Source organism: Capricornis sumatraensis, chromosome 4 (assembly GCF_032405125.1).
Source record: "Capricornis sumatraensis isolate serow.1 chromosome 4, serow.2, whole genome shotgun sequence".
Taxonomy (NCBI): domain Eukaryota; kingdom Metazoa; phylum Chordata; class Mammalia; order Artiodactyla; family Bovidae; genus Capricornis; species Capricornis sumatraensis.
The window spans coordinates 54,955,667-54,975,524 of NC_091072.1; the positions used below are offsets into that span (position 1 = coordinate 54,955,667).

Genomic DNA, 19,858 nt, shown 5'->3' on the forward strand with positions numbered 1-19,858 from the left:
CTGCCTCTAGGTGAGTGATCACACTTTCGTGATTATCTTGGTCATAAAGATCTTTTTTGTACAGTTCTTCTGTGTATTCTCGCCACCTCTTCTTAATATCTTCTGCTTCTGTTAGGTCCGTGCCATTTCTGTCCTTTATCGAGCCCATCTTTTGCATGAAATGTTCCCTTGGTATCTCTAATTTTCTTGAAGAGATCTTTAGTCTTTCCCATTCTGTTCTTTTCCTCTATTTCTTTGCATTGATCGCTGAGGAAGGCTTTCTTATCTCTCTGTGCTATTCTTTGGAACTCTGCATTCAGATGCTTATATCTTTCCTTTTCTCCTTTGCTTTTCGCTTCTCTTCTTTTCTCAGTTATTTGTAAGTCCTCCTCAGACAGCCATTTTGCTTTTTTGCATTTCTTTTCCATGAGGTTGGTCTTGATCCCTGTCTCCTGTACAATGTCACAAACCTCATTCCATAGTTCATCAGGTACTCTATCTATCAGATCTAGGCCCTTAAATCTATTTCTCACTTCCACTGTATAATCATAAGGGATTTGACTTAGGTCATACCTGAATGGTCTAGCAGTGTTCCCTACTTTCTTCAATTTCAATCTGAATTTGGTAATAAGGAGTTCATGATCTGAGCCACAGTCAGCTCCGGGTCTTGTTTTTGTTGACTGTATAGAGCTTCTCCATCTTTGGCTGTAAAGAATATAATCAATCTGATTTCAGTGTTGACCATCTGGAGATGTCCATGTGTAGAGTCTTCTCTTGTGTTGTTGGAAGAGAGTGTTTGCTATGACCAGTGCATTTTCTTGGCAAAACTCTATTAGTTTTTTTATTAAAATGTATTAAATAAGTACTGGTTTGATTAATCAAGTTTGAGAAGTTTTTACTAAATACCTTCCAACTGTATTTATATTCTCAAAGAATAAGCCTTAATTAGATAATTTGAACCACACGGCTTTTTTTTCCCCCCTTCAAAATAAATAGATGAATGGGATAATCATCTGGATAACTGATCTGGTTCTAAATGTGTTACATGTCTGTGCATGTTTACTCACACTCAGTATAAATAAATTCTGGTGATTCAGAGTAATTCGTTACTTAATTGTCATCAGGGTCATATGTAACCAGAGTAAATTTTATAACAAAAAAAAAATAGAAAGGCTCCATTAATATTTTAAGAGATAGATTATATGAGCCAGTTATACCATCTGTAAAGTATATGTGTTGGAAGATATTAAAGTTCCCAGATCATATTTTGTGTGATTAATAATGTCTTATCTTGTCTATTACTTTATAAGTCACCACAAAATGGAAGTAGATCTTTTATGACACTCACTGTCCCACATACTGTCAAAGAACCACAGAACTTTGTGGAATTTAGTTGGTTGATACATCACGGAGCCATGCTAACTATAAATTTTAGTCGAATTGATTATCCTGTGTTATTAATTTGAAATAGCCTTTTACTATTTATTACGTTTCTTTTATCATGTGCCAGAGATGGTGGTGTTTTATTTGCCTCATATAATCTAATCTTCAAAAGCCCTCTGTGAAGGCTTTTGAAGAGGTTCTTCCCATTTCACAGTTAGAGGATGACAAGTTTTGCGATCAGATGATTTATCTAGGACTTCTGTCCAAATTGAATACAGGTCTTTGGACTCTAAGGACTTTGTACAGATTGGAATGATTCAGATTTCTTTGTATAGAATTACATTATTACAAAATTATTCATACTTAATTCATATTTAATTACACACATGACTTTTTAAAAAGCCTATTTTTCTTTATTTTAGAGTTGATTTTGACCATGTTTTGTATTTAAAATTTGGTAAAGGGGGCAATGATTACAATTCCTTAATTATCATAAAATGGCTTGGAACAAATATAACTAGAAGTCAGGCAAGAGAATTTAAAATTTTTTCTTAGCTCATGTAAGAGTGTATCCAACTGCTTTCCTATTTCTCTACATGAGTACAGAAAAAGAAAGGAAAAAGGGAAGGAAAAAGAAAAGAAAAAGAAATTATAACCATTTGAACTCATAGAGGTGAAGACTTTCATAATTCCTACATTGTTGATAGGAAGGAAAAAAAGAAAATTTTTATAATATTCCCAAATTTGTTTAAAAATATATAGCCAAATTTTGAAAAATACTTGAATGTTTTGTAAGGGAACTATACTGATCAGCACATTGTAGCATTTTCGGTTCACTATTAGACCTTCCCCACTGCCAGCTAAGCTTGGAGTTTTAACTCTGCTAATCTGTGTATCATTTTAATAAAACTGCTACCACTGATTCCTCTTTTAGTACAAATATATTTCCAGTTTAATTATTGCGATAAAAAAATTCTATGTTGATTTTCCTCAAAAATTAACATATTAAAACAATGAGGCAACCAATCTATGATACTTTGAAATGCTTATATATACTAAAAATATATATTCTGAACAATTAAAAACAATATGTTTATTTTTCAGAATTTTACACTCCATGAAGTAACCAATGACTTTGACAATATGACTGTATCTGCAATAATAGATAAACTGGCAATATTCAGCTACTATACATTTTGGGTAACAGCAAGTACTTCAGTTGGAAATGGGAATAAAAGCAGTGGCATAGTTCACGTATACACAGATCAAGACAGTATGTAAATGAAAAGCATTTGTTAATCTTTAATAGGATTAAATTTAAAACCTTATAATTTTTCAGAATCTTTTTCTATTTGTATGTATTGGTGCTAAAATCTATATTTTATTTAGGCACATTTAACTAGTCAGAGAAATTTGAAAATGCATTAATATAGCTGTAAACCTATTACAACAGTAACAACCTTTTCTATTCATGGAAACTGCTACCATCCATTTATAAAAATTCTGTCACCTTTATTGCTTCAAAAGATATCACAGCCATCGCTTCTGGACGTGAAAAATACGGTTGCATGTGTGGACAGATTTTCCAGTACTTCATATCCATTTGCTCTAGAAATGACATTGTTCCTCTCTCTAGCAACTGGCTTTCTTTTCAGTCTTTAAACTCACAAAGGACTTTATGAAGCATTTTGTTCTTATTGTGTTTAAGACTAATATGCCCCAAATACCTTTTTTTTTTTTTTAACTCTGACAGTTTCCTTTTCTGTGGATTGTGCAGAATCCTGTTTGTGCGGAGTATTCAGAAAACTATCGTGATTGAAGCTCTTGTTTTTTAGGTTTCTGTTTGAGAATACAGTGATGCATGGATCACTACCCACTTCTTCTTGTGGTTGTTTCTATGGTCCATTTATTTTTAAAAGGCTAGTCTCTTATTGAGAAACGGTATTGACCTAAATTGCTGCTGAGAGTAAAATTTCATGTTTATTATTTGAAGATTATAAATTGACAGACACTTTAAGTATGAAGAGTGAATGCTTTTCCCATTGTTAGGAATAATCTTTCAAATTGGTTACTCACTGATGAGCAGTGTAGTTATGATAGAATATGCAGAATATATAAGTTTGGGGGAGTTTTAGCTAAAATGTTTAGAGCAGTATGTGGTCAACATCATTTCAGGCATTCTTTAAATGGAGATCTCTCCCAAGATTTTCACCAAGCTATAATGTTTTATCAGTCAGTATTATAGCACCATAAATAATAAACTTTGTGTACTATTCCTGGCAAGAGGTCCTAGGTGACTTCACATGTCAATAAGGATAATCTCCAGAAGAAAGAAATTAAAAATCTGAGTATACATGTATATGTACATACTTGCACACTCATAGTCTCATATACATAATTTCCATCACATACTCAAAATCTACACAGACTCATAATACCCATTTTGTAGGAAAGAAAAGCCAAGAGAGCATTGTATAAAACAATTCACACATATTAGAGATGACAAGGTTTACCTTGAATGATTTGAACATAATTTTAATGTAGTTATTTAGAAGGTATTTTGTAGTAGATGATGTTACCACGTGTGGATCTAAACACTGTAGAAGCTGGTGATTAGTTGCCCTTTCAACAATGAGCCTCTGGTTTGTGAATTTACTTAAATTTTACCGAGGGTGACTGATGATTTTTATATTTTGCACATTACCTATCATAGTACCTGAAGGAGTTGTTGGAAACCTGACTTACGAGTCCATTTCGTCAACTGCAATAAATGTAAGCTGGGGTCCTCCGTCTCAACCAAACGGTCTAGTGTTCTACTATGTTTCTTTGAGCTCACAGCAGACTCCTCGCCACGTGAGACCACCTCTAGTTACATATGAGAGAAGCGTGTATTTTGATAATCTGGAAAAATATACTGACTATATCTTAAAAGTCACTCCATCAACAGAAAAGGGATTCTCTGATACATATACTGCCCAACTACACATCCGAACTGAAGAAGATGGTAGGCTGAACCCTTTTATTGCCTATTACGCAGATAGTTGGTATTCTCTTATTTATATTGCTTTCTGCTAGAAAATGTTATTCTTATCACTACATAGATTCTGTTTGTTCTTAAGTAATTAGCCTTTCAATAAACACAATAAGGTTTATAGTTTCTTAAAATAATTACCTGTTGATAAAATTAAGTCCCATTATTAATGAAGCCTCTTCTTTTTGATACTAATTCACTTTTGTTTCATTTAATATTCTTTTTTTCTTTTATAGTCCCAGAAACTTCACCAATAATCAACACTTTTAAAAACCTTTCCTCTACCTCAGTTCTTTTATCATGGAATCCCCCAGTAAAACCAAATGGTGCAATAATAAGTTATGATTTAACTTTACAAGGACCAAGTGAGAATTATTCTTTTGTTACTTCTGATAACTATGTAATACTGGAAGAGCTTTCACCATTTACATTATATAGTTTTTTTGCTGCAGCAAGAACTATAAAAGGACTCGGTCCTTCCAGTGTTCTTTTCTTTTACACAGATGAGTCAGGTAAGCCAGAATCCATGTTTCTTCCAATGATTTTACTGTTGCAGCACTTGCTGTCTCTTTCTAAGGAAAAGCATGGAAAATGAAAGGAGATTTGATTGTCTATTTGTAACAGGCTGACAACTATTCATCTGCTTTGCTGAACATTTTAAATTTGAGTTTCAGAACAAATTGTTCTGTTGAAAGCTACTTTGGAACTTCTGAGTTCCAAGTACAAAGCATCGCGACTTATGCTCTTTATTTCTGCAATTAAAATATGATCAGTTTATGAATCTTTCTTAACTAGTGTCTTCCAGAAGCTAGGGTCGCGATGATGTTTTTCTGCTAAAAATGTTATGAATGTAAGTTTTGTAATGTGTTTTCCTGCAGTGCCTTTAGCACCTCCTCAAAATTTGACTTTAGTCAACTATACTTCAGACCTTGTATGGCTGAAATGGAGTCCAAGTCCTGTTCCAGGCGGTATTGTTAAAATATATAGTTTAAAAATTCATGAACATGAAACTGATACTATATTTTATAAGGTAGGTTGATTATAACACTGTATGTTTATTTCAAAAACTTAGAAATTCTTGTAAAATATTTTGACATGCGGGGGGAAATGGACTGTTTCAAATAACACAAAAGCCATCTTTAAAAGAAAAATCTCTTTGGTTTCCCACAATTTAAGGATGCTTGAGGAAAAGACAGCAAACATTTGTCAGATATGGAAGTAAAGTACTTTCTAGAGCATTTTAATAGAATATAAAGTTTTTAGATACCTGCAAGTTAAGAAATAATTACACCATTTTGTTAATGCTGCAAAAGTATACAGTACATTTTTTCAGACTATTTATAACCTGTTATTGTCTCAAGTGTAATATATGTCTGCAGTCATCCCCCTAAAGCTGCAAGGGTTACATTCCAGGACTGCCAGTGCATGTCTGAGACCCAGAATAGTACTAAACCTATATGTACTGTTTTTTCTTATACATCCATAGCTGTGATCAGTAAGAGATTAACAACCATAACTAACAACAAAATTTAAAAAATTATAATAAACTGTAATAAGAGTTAGGTGAATGTTGTCTCTATCTCTCAAAACATCTTCTTTTACAAATTTAACACCTTTTCCATCTTAACTGAGCATTTATCATACACTATGGCCATAACTTTTCCAGTTTGAGATACAACAGCAGAACCTGTACAATTTTTTTCCTTCTTCCCCAATTCACAGCATTTCACAGAAGCTTCGTTTTTACCACAAATCTTGGCAGCCTCAGCATACGATGTTTTTTCTTTCCTTATTAAGTCGAGAACTTTCATCTATTCACTTAAAGGAAGCACTTGATGGCTTCTCTTTGGCATCTCTGAATTGCCAGCATCACTACGCTTGTACTTTGGGGCCATTATTAAGTAAAATAAGGGTGTATTGAATACAAGACTGTGCTATCCCACAGTTGATCTGATAACCAAAAAGCCCATGGACTAGCAGGCAGGAAACGCTGGACACAGGGATAATTCACACCCAGGGCAAGATGAAGCAGGATGCCTGGAGACTGCATCACACAACTTAGACCAGCTCACAATGTACAAGTTATAAATTGTCTATCTCTCGAATTTTCCATTTAGTATCTTGAATTACTTTGACTTTGAGCTTGACTGCAGGTAACTGAAACTGTAGAAAATGAAACCATAACTAAGGGAAAACTACCAAGTGTTAAAAGAAGTACCAAGTGAATATTTTAAACCTTTTCAGAGATGTGTTTATCCTGGACTTCTAGTAACCTTCCCAGATACAGTATAATTTCACACTAATTGGTCTTTTACGATATATCATTATTCTTTTCCTTCAATGCTAATTCATTTCCATTCTAAAAGCCCTTTTGCTCCTCCATTTTTAGGTTTCAGAATCAACGAAAAATACCCAAAGAATTAATGTAACAAAGGATCTCAAATATACCTGTATGATTTATAGCACTTAATTGCCAAAATATATTGTAATAGACTAGCATTTATTTGAGAAAGTGTTCTTATTTTTTTCCCCAAAGGCAAATGAAGTACTGGAATGCTTTTCAGTTACAGCATGGAGGATGCAAAAATCCTGCATAAACATCATCCCCAGTATTATATGCATTATAATTTATTACAGATGGTAAATTATTTTTATAGCATGTGTAGCTTACAAAGTGAATAACAACAAAATCAAAAGCAGCGCTATGATGCTATGATGCTAATGCTATGGCATGAGGAATAATGATTTCTATTATCTTTAAATAAGAAGGAATATGGCCATTCCTAGGATAAACACGTATGAATATTGAAGCGTGGATATACATGTGTGATCTTTCCCTCAGAGCAGAGATGTCTACCATTAACACCATTAGCTAAGGACTCTGGCATCAAATTACTGGTTGGAATAATTTGCAGTAATTTCCAAATGGTTGCAACCCTGCCTTCAAGACTTACTGTGCTGCCTTAGGGCAGTTCCTTAAGTTCTTATGACTCAGTTTCCTCAAGTGCAAAATGGGATTTGTAAAGATGCAGCCATTAAAAAGTGAAGCTTGTAAGAGGAAAATCTGTATCAAACATTTAAAACAATCCCCAGTATGTGAAAAACATGTTACCTATTGTTCTTTTTGTCATAGTTTGCAAAAGAACGAATTTCATTCAGCATCGTAATTACACTAACCCTGAAAGGACAGTGCTTCTTTACCTGAATATGAGAATAAGTTATATTCTAAGTTTTTTACACATCTGTTTTCTCAATAGAAATGCTCCCATTGAAATTTCACTATAAATATGTTTATATTATAAACATAATATTGCTACCATGAAGTATTAAATATATCCTTTTTGAGGTGGAAAGAGTAGTTTTCCTTTAAAATCTGCTACTGCTTTTAGTCATTCCTTTCTGCGTCTGTTTCGTCTCCTACGAACGCTCGTAGCCTTATTATCTTTCCCATCCCTCTGTATGTGCCCTTTGCCGTCGTCTTTCCTTTCTCAGCGTCTAGAGCATCTGCTTTCCTCCCACTGTGGGGCTTTCTTTCTGAGTGTGGTGTCCTGTTTTCTGTTCTGTTTTCAGCTCCCTCTGTGCCCCACACAGCAGTGTCTTTTCTCTCTTTTCTCTCTTACCTTCCCAGTGATATGTGTGTCTATGGAGGCATGATAACTCTTGGACCGCTCCAAATGTTCCTGCCATCCCAGTCAGGTCACTCACACATCCTGAAAGAGAAAGTTCTGCTAAAACTATGTTTGAAAATATTCCTTACTGATGTCTCCCTTTTACAGTTTAATTTGTCAGTCTGTCTACTATGCAATAAGCTACTCACACTTTTTATTATAATATCTTGAGTTCAGTCATTTCTCTGTGTACTCACTCACCCCTTCTAACCCAAGTCAAAATTCATCTGTGTTTAATTTTTTTCTCTGTATACAGTTGTTGGTAGATTTTCCGAATGAATATAACGGTTCCTGGATGACAGGGACCACATCTTATACATCTTTATAATCTTCTGGTTATCTAACCATGAGCTTTGTAAATAGTAATTAAGAAACAATGAAAGAAAATAGTATAATACAGTGAATTCATAAAGGATATCAATAACTTGTAAGAGATTAATTTAAGATATGATTCTAACTATGAGTGCCCTGAGAGTGAGTATTCTTGTTAAATTTCTGCCACTGAAATGTTTAATGTATAAGTCAAGCTGTTTTATATTTGGGATCAGATATAATACAGTATTCTTAAAATTATACCACATAAGAGGTTGTCTTTTTTTTCCCATAGGATAACTATAAATCTTAAGTGCTCTTTCTGTTAGGACAGTCCTCTTTGAATGAAGTGTTTGTTTTTGATGGTTAAATTTTCTGTGAGAAACCGTATCCTTTTTTGTGATAACTGTTTTGTTCGTTTTTTTCATTTTCCTAAGAGAATGCATAAAGTTAGAAATTTAGGAATTGTCTGGGAAAAACTCGTAATTCTGAAGCTTAGCTTCATAGGAGCAGAGGTTCTGTTTCATGCACTGCTGTGTTCCCAGTGCCTAGCGTATAATAGCCGATGAATAATTTACAAACGGAATGTTACTGAGAACTAAAAAATGAATTTTGATGAATTCAAGAAAAATAAAGTACCACTGACTGCTCATAAGTTGGATTCCAATTGAGGACTTTAATTTTAGCAAATTTAAAGGAAGTAATCATATGCAATTCTAAGTAAAAATCAGAGAGACAAAGTAAACACAAAATACTTCAGCTTTAAAAAACAATGGCAATTATGAGTTTCTTCAGTGTTGATGAGTGTACAGTTCATCCTTGTGCCATCAGCTGACCATACCCTGGGGCATACACAAAAACTGTTTAATTCTTGAATTTTTAATTAAAAATACCCATGCTTATTAAATCATAGGTTAAACACAGAAGACATAATTTTTATGAATTAAAAATATTTCTTCCAATTATAAAGAAGTTTTTTGATGATGCATTGTGACTAAGAGGTTTTTTTTTTCTGCTTTTCAGAATATTTCAGGTTTTCAAACTGAAGCCAGGCTTGTTGGACTGGAACCAGTCAGCACCTATTCCATCAGCATAACTGCCTTTACGAAAGTTGGAAATGGCAATCAATATAGTAACGTAGTAAAATTCACAACTCAAGAATCAGGTTAGACGCGGTTTTTGGATGCTAAAATGTTTGATTTTGTATATAACACTTTCCCCTTTCCTTTCTCAGTTTACATGACTAAGTATCAATATTTAATTATTCACTCAAAGAAACTGAATTTTAGTGCTTTCAGGCTAGACTGGGTCTTGTTGTCTGCAATCAAATAGATATATATTTATGCATGTTTTTTCATTTTGGACCAAGGAAGTTGAAATAAAAGACTAGTTTAGGAGCAAAGTACACTACTGGATATATATGAAAATTACCTAGTTCCTAGTACTACCTGAGATTGCTGGGAGTGGGAAAAAAAGAGAAAAGCCATTAATCACTTTTAACTGGTTGATTCATATTTTCATGAAAACAATCTATGATTTTTTTGTATATTGTACAAAATAGTATCACAATAAATACAACAATGTATATTGTGACATTTGAAGAGTACTAGTCAGTATGTAAGCTTGTATTGCTCCATAGTTCATCTGTGACATGTGGTAGGGCCTATGAAGACTATGAAATACCATTGGCCTAATTAAACAACTTACCTGTGTGTCATGACATGCCATAGCTCGATTTTGTGTGTTGAATAGTGTTCATATAGAACTGATTTAAAGATTTAATACTTTTCCTTCTCTCAACTGGAAGCACATGTTTTTAAAGGCGTGTCTTCCTCACTCTCTTTTTTTTTTTTAATTGATTAAGCACTTGATTCTGTGCTAGTCATTTCTTCCCTGTAGGTCTGGATGCATTTAGTGAATCCCTAAATTGAAATTGTAGACCACTCACTGATAATCATTTCACATTAATATGTGAATATGTGATACTTTGTTTTCATGGCATGCCCCTAAGACATGCTTAGTAAATAGTATTTATAGTGGATAAAAGTGCACGCTCTGAAATCAGTGTCTGGATTTGAATCCAAGCTCTGCAGCTTACTAGTAAAACCTTGGCAAAGGCACATGACTGCTGAGCCTCTATATCTTTAACCAAAAAGAAACATATTTTAGCAGTAGCCACCCATAGCTGTTAGGAAAAATATTTGAAGAGATCCATATAAAGCACTTATTAGAGTGTTGGACACACAAGTACTCAAAAAATTTTACTGATGCCCTAGTCCCATAATTCAGATGATGAAGCCATGATTCAGGCAGTGAGATGAAAAGGGCTGAGAAAATTAGTGAAAACACTGAACTGGAACATCAGCCTCTGACCTCTAGTGAAAAGTGGACGTGGCTGCAGGAAATGTGGGTCATGAATTAGTGACTCTATGGGAAACGCTGAACCCGTAAGGAAAAAAGAAACATTTGAACCATTTACACACATAGTACACTGATAAAGATTTGAGGCTTATCTTGTAGACAGTGTTCTGTAAACCTATAAATATATTTTACCAGTGAAATAAAATAATTCCATAAAATGCTATGGCCTGATTGGTTAAATAAAATTTCCAACTTGAAGTGTTATAATATCTGCTGGTTAATGAATTGTTTTTAGGTTTATAGAGTCAGTAAAATGGATGCTCATCAAAATCTAGGTTTATAATATAAACTTAAGCACATTATCAACTATCTCTTGTTCATATTACTTTTGAAAATAATGGTATATGTTTTTGAAAATAAGAAAGCAAATAATTAAACATATGTAACTGCCAGAACCTTGGATCAACAGAGGACTGATCTTTTCTTTAAATGCCACACACCCTCCCTAAGTTATTCTCCTTTAGCTCTGATGCCTTTATCTTACAGAGGATGAAGGATTTGTAAAGATAAGACAGAAATTTAGGCGAGAGGAGAGAACTGTAGGCAAGTCAAATATGACTTGAATGTTCTTTAAATAAATCTGCTTCCCCATAGTGACAGGTTTTTTCTTTTTACTGCTTGTTTGTAATCCACAAACTGACAATATGCAAATTTTCTTTACAGCATCCTCTTTTTATTGTAACAAGATAAGCTATGCCAACATGAGGGGACATTTAGATAATCAGATATTTCCCTAGAAGTACACACTCTCTGGGTCACTTTGGTGGGCCTGGGGTAGTTCTCTTTAACTCGGAGAAGGCAATGGCACCCCACTCCAGTACTCTTACCTGGAAAATCCCATGGATGGAGAAGCCTGGTGGGCTGTAGATCTGCCAAATATAGTGCCTACTTCCAAGTAAATTCAAGGAAGTTCTAGAAAAAACTGGGATTGAATTAAAAACTGGGGCTGGTTTCCATCTTCAGTCTTTTTTTTTTTGTAAGTACTGAGGGATCAGGTCTTCACGATTTTTACAAAAAAGTCATCTGAATATATAAGCAAAGTCCCAAATTTAGTTGCATGTTCCTAGTACTGTTAGGCCACATAAGTGAGGCGCCTGCATCTACATCTGTGTGTGCGTGCTTAGTTGTTCAGTCACTTCCGGCTCTTTGCGACCCTATGGACTGCAGCCCGCCAGGCCCCGCTGTCTGTGGGGTTTTCCCATGGCAAGAATACTGGAGTGGGTTGCCATTTCCTTCTCCAGGGGATCTTCCTGACCCAGGGATGGAATTCGCGTCTCCTGCCTTGCAGGCAGATTCTTTACCCACTAAGCCACCTGGGGTGTTTTGCATTAGAAAGTTCCATCATAAAATATGGCTAAGACTGCTCCTTCCCATTAAAAGATGAATCAGGCAGGCTTCAACCACTGCCTGAACTTGAAGCTGGCTATCCAGTTGCTTCTGAGTATTTGAGGTTGTGTTGATGTTGGGCCTAGGAGAATATTCAGTGGTGGATTCAGTATTGTAAGAATTAACATAGTTACATAGAAAATGGCCCATTTGATTCAGTCCATGTTAAGAAGTTTCTGAGCACATGTTGAAGGGCTCAGATGGTAAAGAATCTGCCTGCAGTGTGGGAGACCTGGGTTTGATCCCTGGGTGGGGAAGATCCCCTGGAGAAGGGAATGGCTATCCACTCCAGTATTCTTGCCTGGAGAATTCCATGGACAGAGAAGCCTGGAGGGCCACAGTCCATAGGGTTGCAAAGAGCTGGACATGACTAAATGGCTAACACACTTTAAAGGTTGATATGTTACGTTTTCATTCTGTCTTTACTCCTAAACATGATTTTATCTAGCAATCCCATAATTAAATCATTTATCTGTTACATGTGTATAAATTTTAACTTTGGGCATTTGCTTATCTCTTAAGTTCCAGATGTTGTACAAAACATACAGTGTACGGCAACTAGCTGGCAGTCAGCTTCAGTGAAGTGGGATCCACCCAAAAAAGCAAACGGAATAATTACACATTATACGATAACGGTTGAAAGGAATGCTACAAACGTCTCTCCCCAAGATCACATGTATACATTCATGAAACTTCTTGCCAATACCTCTTATGTCTTTGAAATAAGGGCTTCAACCTCAGCTGGTGAAGGTAATGAAATGACCTGCAACGTCAGCACGCCACCTGAGACAGGTAACTAATGTGTAACAAGGAATTGACCTGAAAAAGGGAACTAGCCTGCAACACATAACTGTTCCTGGACTGTGTTTTACGTTTGTCAATAACATTTGTCATCTTTAGAGCTTATTTGCCCAAAACTATATAAGAAATATTAAAAAACAGAACACATACTTTTTTATCCCACATATATGTAAGGACCAGCTGCGTGGTGCATTGAACCACCTCCACAGCAATGGGAGATTGAGAGGAGGGAAAAAGAGAAAATCTTTTGTGTTTTACAAGTATGTATTTCTTATTATATAAACACCAAACATTGAATTATGTCATCATAATTTAAAATGGGGGATAAATATATAATGTCTTTTTAAAATGGATTTTTGTGGCATTCTTAATGCTTCCCTGAATTCCACAGTTGCAGTGTCAGCTCACTTTTTTCTATTTCCTTCTGTTTATAACAGCCTTCATCTTTATATTATTGGGATAAAGATATCTAGGTCACTAAGCTCTAGTTTTCAAAGAAGAAAACTCTCACCCTCCCTAACAGTGATCCATCCTCTATCATAATCTCTTTCATCTACCATCTCTAATGATTAGACTTCGTATCAATGAAAGCCCGATTCCTTCCTGGTGATACCACTTCCCTGGAGGTCCTCCCTAGTAGGGACTGTGGGGGTTCACATAATTTTTGATCTCTGGCACATCTAGATCCTTTCTTGGAAATGTCTTTTAGCCCCTTCCTCCTTTTGAAATCAGCATCACCCAGTTTCCTCGACTTTTCTGTCTTCGAGGCTGTACACCGCAGAGCTTCAGGACACAGTGTGACTTCTCTCTGATTTCAGCATCCAGGTCAGCCTCCTTTTCTTCTCATCCTTTAAAGAAACATTTCTTGAGACTTCAGGGTTTTCCCTGTTCATCTCAAAATATGTCATCGTGACTCATCTTCCAGGAGATGCCCTACTCTAAATGGACCTCACTGTTTGTTTTCACTGGATGCTGGCTGATGAACAGTGCTGGAGAAAAATGTAAATGGTTCTACCTTGCTGAGCTATTTTCTAACTCTCCCAACTGCCCTACAATCTGATATACAGTGTGTATATCCCTTGTTTACACTTCATCAATTTTCCATAGTAAAATTCTGCTCTTACTCAAAATATAATCTACCCCCATTATCATCCATCTTTGATGTTCGTATTCATTTTACTAATAGCATCAAAGATTTTGATTTTCTTTCCTTCAAAATTTACCCATATCTTTATTTATATCTCAAAATATCCTCCCTTGGGGATGTCACTGCCTTTCTGTTTTCAGGAATCTAGCTGCTCATTTTTGTTTCAAAGTCATGTCTCCTCTAAAACATAGCTCCATCAATTTGATCTACTTTCTCATACAATTTATTTTCTTTCTCACTCTTTTGTGTGCATACACACACACCAACAATCCCACCAATTGTTAGAAAATTTCAACTGAGGCCCTGGTTGGTATATCAGCCCTAACTATATTCAAAGTGGAATTCATGAAATGTGGATTCTCCTTTTCTCCCTCACTTTTCTGTACCTGTTCTTTATAATCAATTGGGGACAAAAGTTCTTTATAATCAATTGGGGACAAAGCCTCATATATTTATGTAATTCTTTCTCCCACCTCTCCTACACATAATCAGGACTTATCAATTCAGTCTCTGCCATTTGCCCCTTCTTCTTCAACTTGACTGTCCCCATTTAATTTCAGACTTGCTACTTCCTATAATAATACCCTAAAGTGGCCTTATCACCCATACTTATCCAGCCTGCTCATCAGGACCATCTTTCCACCCACTTACTTTGATTGAATTGGCTCAATATACAATCTAGAACCTTTATGTGCTGGCTGTTGAATTTTGTTTCCTAAAGGATAAGAATTAAATGTACAGATTTTAAGAATCTGAAGCACGGAGGTGATAATGAAAATTGATGTGTGTAAGAGATGGCTCAGAATACTCCAGAAGTTTTACTTACTCTTGTATACAAGTCTTTAATGATATGCTAAGTATTAAGACTCAGAGAAGGCAATGGCACCCCACTCCAGTACTCTTGCCTGGAAAATCCCATGGACAGAGGAACCTGGTGGGCTGCAGTCCATGAGGTCGCAAAGAGTTGGACATGACTGAGCGACTTCACTTTCACTTTTCACTTTCATGCATTGGAGGAGGAAATGGCAACCCACTCCCGTGTTCTTGCCTGGAGAATCCCAGGGAGGGAGGAGCCTGGTGGGCTGCCGTCTATGGGGTCGCACAGACTCGGACATGACTGAAGCGATTCAGCAGCAGCAGCAGCAGCATTAAAACTACAGATTCCTGGACATCACCCTAGACTTGGCTGAATCTCTCAAGAGATGAAGCCTAACAATCTATACTTTTAAGCATCTCTCTGATGACTTTGTAAATTTTGGGAGTGACTGGACTGGAAGACCTAGGGATTTTGATGGCAGGTGATATGTAGCAGAGAGGACAGGCAAACAGTGTCAGAGAGATCCAGAAAGGGGTGGCAGGTGTTTCCTCAGTGGGTGGGCAGCAGATCATCACCATACAGAGTCTGAGAGAAGGAAACATGTTCACAGCCAGGCAGGTGGTCTCCACCAGGGTGGTCTCGTACCAGGTAAAATGGTCCTGATCATTGGGCGGGAGCTGGGTCTGAGATAAAGGGCAGCAAAAGACAGGACAGAAATTCTGAGATAAATGAGAGGTCTGAGACTCAGAAAACAAGACAGAGGACTCATTAGTATTATCGACCCCACTGGTACTCCAGATGGCTGTGCAGTCACAGGAATGAAGCAGAAGTGCAATGAAAAGAGACACACAATCAAAGTATGTACACTTGATGTAGAGCCGCCCTAACTTAAGGATGGGTCTTTGTAAAAAAAGAAATCCTTTAATTAAAGATTTGAATTAGATTTTAACTCAGGATTAAAAGACCACATGAATGGAGGTTGCTGGAATTCTAAACAAATGAATTAGGCAGGTATTAGACATATTGTACTAAGTGTTCTGTGCTCCCTCCCTTGTCACTAAAGACAGTGTTTCTCAAAGTTTGGACTTCCAACTCCCTGCATCAGAACATACCTGTACGTCCCTGAGGCCCCTACTCTAGACCTATGGGATCAGAGTTTAGAAAATAAAATTCACAAATCTTCGTTTAAACAAGATAGGTGGGTGAGACAGTGCTGAAATTTGAGAACCATTCTATTCCACTGTATATGTATACTCTTTGCTTGTGGAGACTGTCTGACTTGTCTTTGTTTTACTAACAGTTCAGAGCAGAGAGACATGGGCATTCTAGGCACTCAGATTTTTGTAAAAGAAAGAAATGAATTGTGTTCTCATGAAATTCATGATTTTTTATAAGGGTTTTACTCCAGTCTGATACATTATGTCCGCATTTCCATCAGGCAAAAGTATAGATATTTTCTCCACAGTAAATGTGAAAGTTTCTTTCAATTAAAGAGAGTCATTCATGTGAAATATGAGTATTGCTGCTTCAAAAATATTTAAATAATTTGTCTTTGAAATTAATTTTCAGATCTAATATGTAATTGTATTTATGATTACAATTTTTACGAGGTAAATAATTTGCTTTTATCTGGGTTCACATGAATTGTTTGTAGATGAGACATTAGTAAGAACTAGAGATTCATTGTTCAGAATGGAAGCAGTTTTATAGCTGTTGCAAACTTCTAATTTATGGTGGTCTAAGATTAGTCACAGTGTAAAATCAGCTCTGAGTCATTGACTTTGTACTTATTTTTGACATGAAGTAAAATCAAATTTGCCTCACACCCTTGTTGCCTAGTGTTTGACCTTAACATTCCTTCCAGAGATTATTGGGTATTTTTCTCAGTGTAAACTTGGTGATATCTGGGCACAGTTAAACATGCTTCATGATGATTGAATTTATGAGCAGATTAGTGTTCAGTGTCTAAACTGGTTCCATTGTCACAGTCAAACATGTTGAAATAGGGCATATATAGACGAAGGCAGCCAAACCTGGCGATTTTAACAGTGTTTTGTGTCTGAGTATATTATATTTACCAATAAAAATATTATAGCAAGTTCATGTGGATGCAAGACTTAACTTTTAAAATCTCAAATTGGTTCAAAATGCTTACTCTTCTCCATATTAGCTTCAAATCTTAGTAAATATGGTTATTTACTATTGAGTTTGAAAAGTTCTTTTTGCTGGAAGTTAGTTTTATAGTTTGGATTTATTCAAAGGTCTTCCAAGTTCAGTAATTTAGAATCCAAGAGGAAAAGAAGTTATATTCCTTGGATGCCCAAAACTTAGTAGAAGGAAAGTGAAATATGCAGCTGTGGTTTTTAGGGTGTTCTTTTCAGCAGTGATTTATTTTTTTGTTTCCCTTTTAAAATTGTGTTTGTTTCTTTTGGGCTGTGCTGGGTCTTTGCTGCTGTCCCTGGGCTATCTCTAGTTGCAGTGGGCAAGGACTTCTCTTCTTGTGGAGACAGGCTCTAGGATGTGTAGGCTTCAGTATTTTCCATGCATGGGCTTATTTGGCCCACAGCATGTGGGATCTTCCTGGACCAGGGATCGAATCCATGTTCCCTGTGTTGGCAGGTGGATTTTTTACCACTGGGCCACCAACGAAGTCTCAGCAGTGATTTCTTTTCTAGTTTTTAATAGTAGGTATTAGGTAGGAAAGTTATGACCAACCTAGATAGCATATTGAAAAGCAGAGATATTCCTTTGCCCACAAAGGTCCATCTAGTCAAGGCTATGGTTTTTCCAGTGGTCATATATGGATGTGAGAGTTAGACTGTGAAGAAAACTGAGCGCTGAAGAATTGATGCTTTTGAACTGTGGTGTTGGAGAAGACTCTTGAGAGTCCCTTGGACTGCGAGGAGATCCAACCAGTCCATTCTAAATGAGATCAGTCCTAGGTGTTCTTTGGAAGGACTGATGCTGAAGCTGAAACTCCAATACTTTGGCCACCTCATGCGAAGAGTTTACTCATTGGAAAGGACCCTGATGGGAGGGATTGGAGGCAGGAGGAGAAAGGGACAACAGAGGATGAGATGGCTGGATGGCATCACTAACTCGATGGATGTGAGTTTGAGTGAACTCCAGGAGTTGATGATGGACAGGGAGGCCTAGTGTGCTGCAATTCATGGGGTCGCAAAGAGTCAGACACGACTGAGCAACTGAACTGAACTGATTAGTTACCTAGAGGAAGTCCACTGAGCTTTCATATATATAAGTGGATCAGCACTGAATAGGAAAGTTTAATTTCCCTGTTTTCCCCCTTCTATTCTTGGTTCTTTCAAATATCCCTGTACTGCTTAACAGCATACATGTGAACTGTCTGTCCCCTTATGCAATGCCATGACCACAATTCGCCTAAGAACTCTTTAAGAAATGTGTTTTTATTTACTTTCTTTGGTAGCTTATTTTGTGGATTTCTCTGAGCAGTGTCAAGATGACTGAGAAAAGTGTGATTATGACTAAATCTGACTTCCATTTACCAGCTTTTTAAAAAAGTGAAATATTTATACAATAGAGAAGAAATCAGACCATTCTTAAGTACCAGTTAGTAGAGTGAATGTGGGTGGTAAAAGTGTTGCAAATTAATGTACTAATTCAAAAGTTTACTTTTTCCATTATGTGCATCCCACTGACATCACTCTCCTCAGTTGAGGTGAGAAGTCAAACATGCAGGGAAATTGTGTGATCCTGTTTGTTCTTAAGCAAGTGAATTGCCACATTCTACTTACCAGTCAGTAATTGCAGAAAGCACAAAAGCCATTATAATTGCTTGTCACAGATCAAAGAGAAATAGCTACTATTATTGCTACTTTAATTGAAGTTCAAATGCTTTACAATATATTTCATACAGACTTAAATAGGATTCAGTTCAGTTCAGTCGCTCAGTCGTGTCCAACTCTTTGCAACCCCATGAACCACAGCACGCCAGGCCTTCCTGTCCATCACCAACTCCCAGAGTCCACCCAAACTCATGTCCATTGTGTCAGTGATGCCATCCAATCATCTCATCCTCTGCATCCCCTTCTCCTCCTGCCTTTGATCTTTCCCAGCATCAGGGTCTTTTCCAATGAGTCAGCTCTTCGCATCAGGCGGCCAAAGTATTGGAGTTTCAGCTTCAACATCAGTCCTTCCAATGAATACCCGGGACTGATCTCCTTTTGGATGGACTGGTTGGATCCCCTTGCAGTCCAAGGGACTCTCAAGAGTCTTCTCCAACACCACAGTTCAAAAGCATCAATTCTTTGGTGCTCAGCTTTCTTTATGTTCCAAATCTCACATCCATACATGACTACTGGAAAAACCCTAGCCTTGACTAGACGGACCTTTGTTGACAAAGTAATGTCTCTGTTTTTTAATATGCTCTCTAGGTTGGTCATAGCTTTCCTTCCAAGGAGTAAGCGTCTTTTAATTTCATGGCTGCAGTCACTATCTGCAGTGATTTTGGAGCCCAGAAAACTAAGGTCAGCCACTGTTCTACTATTTACTCATCTATTTGCCATGAAGTGATGGGATCTGGTGCCATGGTCTTAGTTTTCTGAATGTTGAGCTATACGCCAACCTTTTCACTTTCCTCTTTCACTTTCATCAAGAGGCTCTTTAGTAGTTCTTCACTTTCTGCCATAAGGGTTGTGTCATCTGCATATCTGAGGTTATTGATTTCTCTCTGCAGTCTTGGTTCCATCTTGTGCTTCCTCCAGCCAAGCGTTTCTCATGATGTACTCTGCATAGAAGTTAAATAAGCAGGGTGATAATATACAGCCTTGACGTACTCCTTTTCCTATTTGGAACCAATCTGTTGTTCCATGTCCAGTTCTAACTGTTGCTTCCTGACCTGCATATAGGTTTCTCAAGAGGCAAGTCAGGTGGTC

General features: G+C 36.6%; 1 protein-coding gene across 1 annotated transcript in view; it reads left to right on the plus strand.

Annotated features, from left to right (window-relative positions):
• PTPRQ (protein tyrosine phosphatase receptor type Q) overlaps positions 1–19,858 on the plus strand; it is a 238,186-nt gene that overhangs the window by 75,263 nt on the left and 143,065 nt on the right. The window contains exons 20-25 of the mRNA XM_068971658.1: positions 2,467–2,635; positions 4,076–4,366; positions 4,630–4,905; positions 5,272–5,423; positions 9,397–9,538; positions 12,703–12,972. Coding sequence (XP_068827759.1) covers positions 2,467–2,635; positions 4,076–4,366; positions 4,630–4,905; positions 5,272–5,423; positions 9,397–9,538; positions 12,703–12,972 — 1,300 coding nt within the window. The remainder of the gene's footprint in view (positions 1–2,466; positions 2,636–4,075; positions 4,367–4,629; positions 4,906–5,271; positions 5,424–9,396; positions 9,539–12,702; positions 12,973–19,858) is intronic.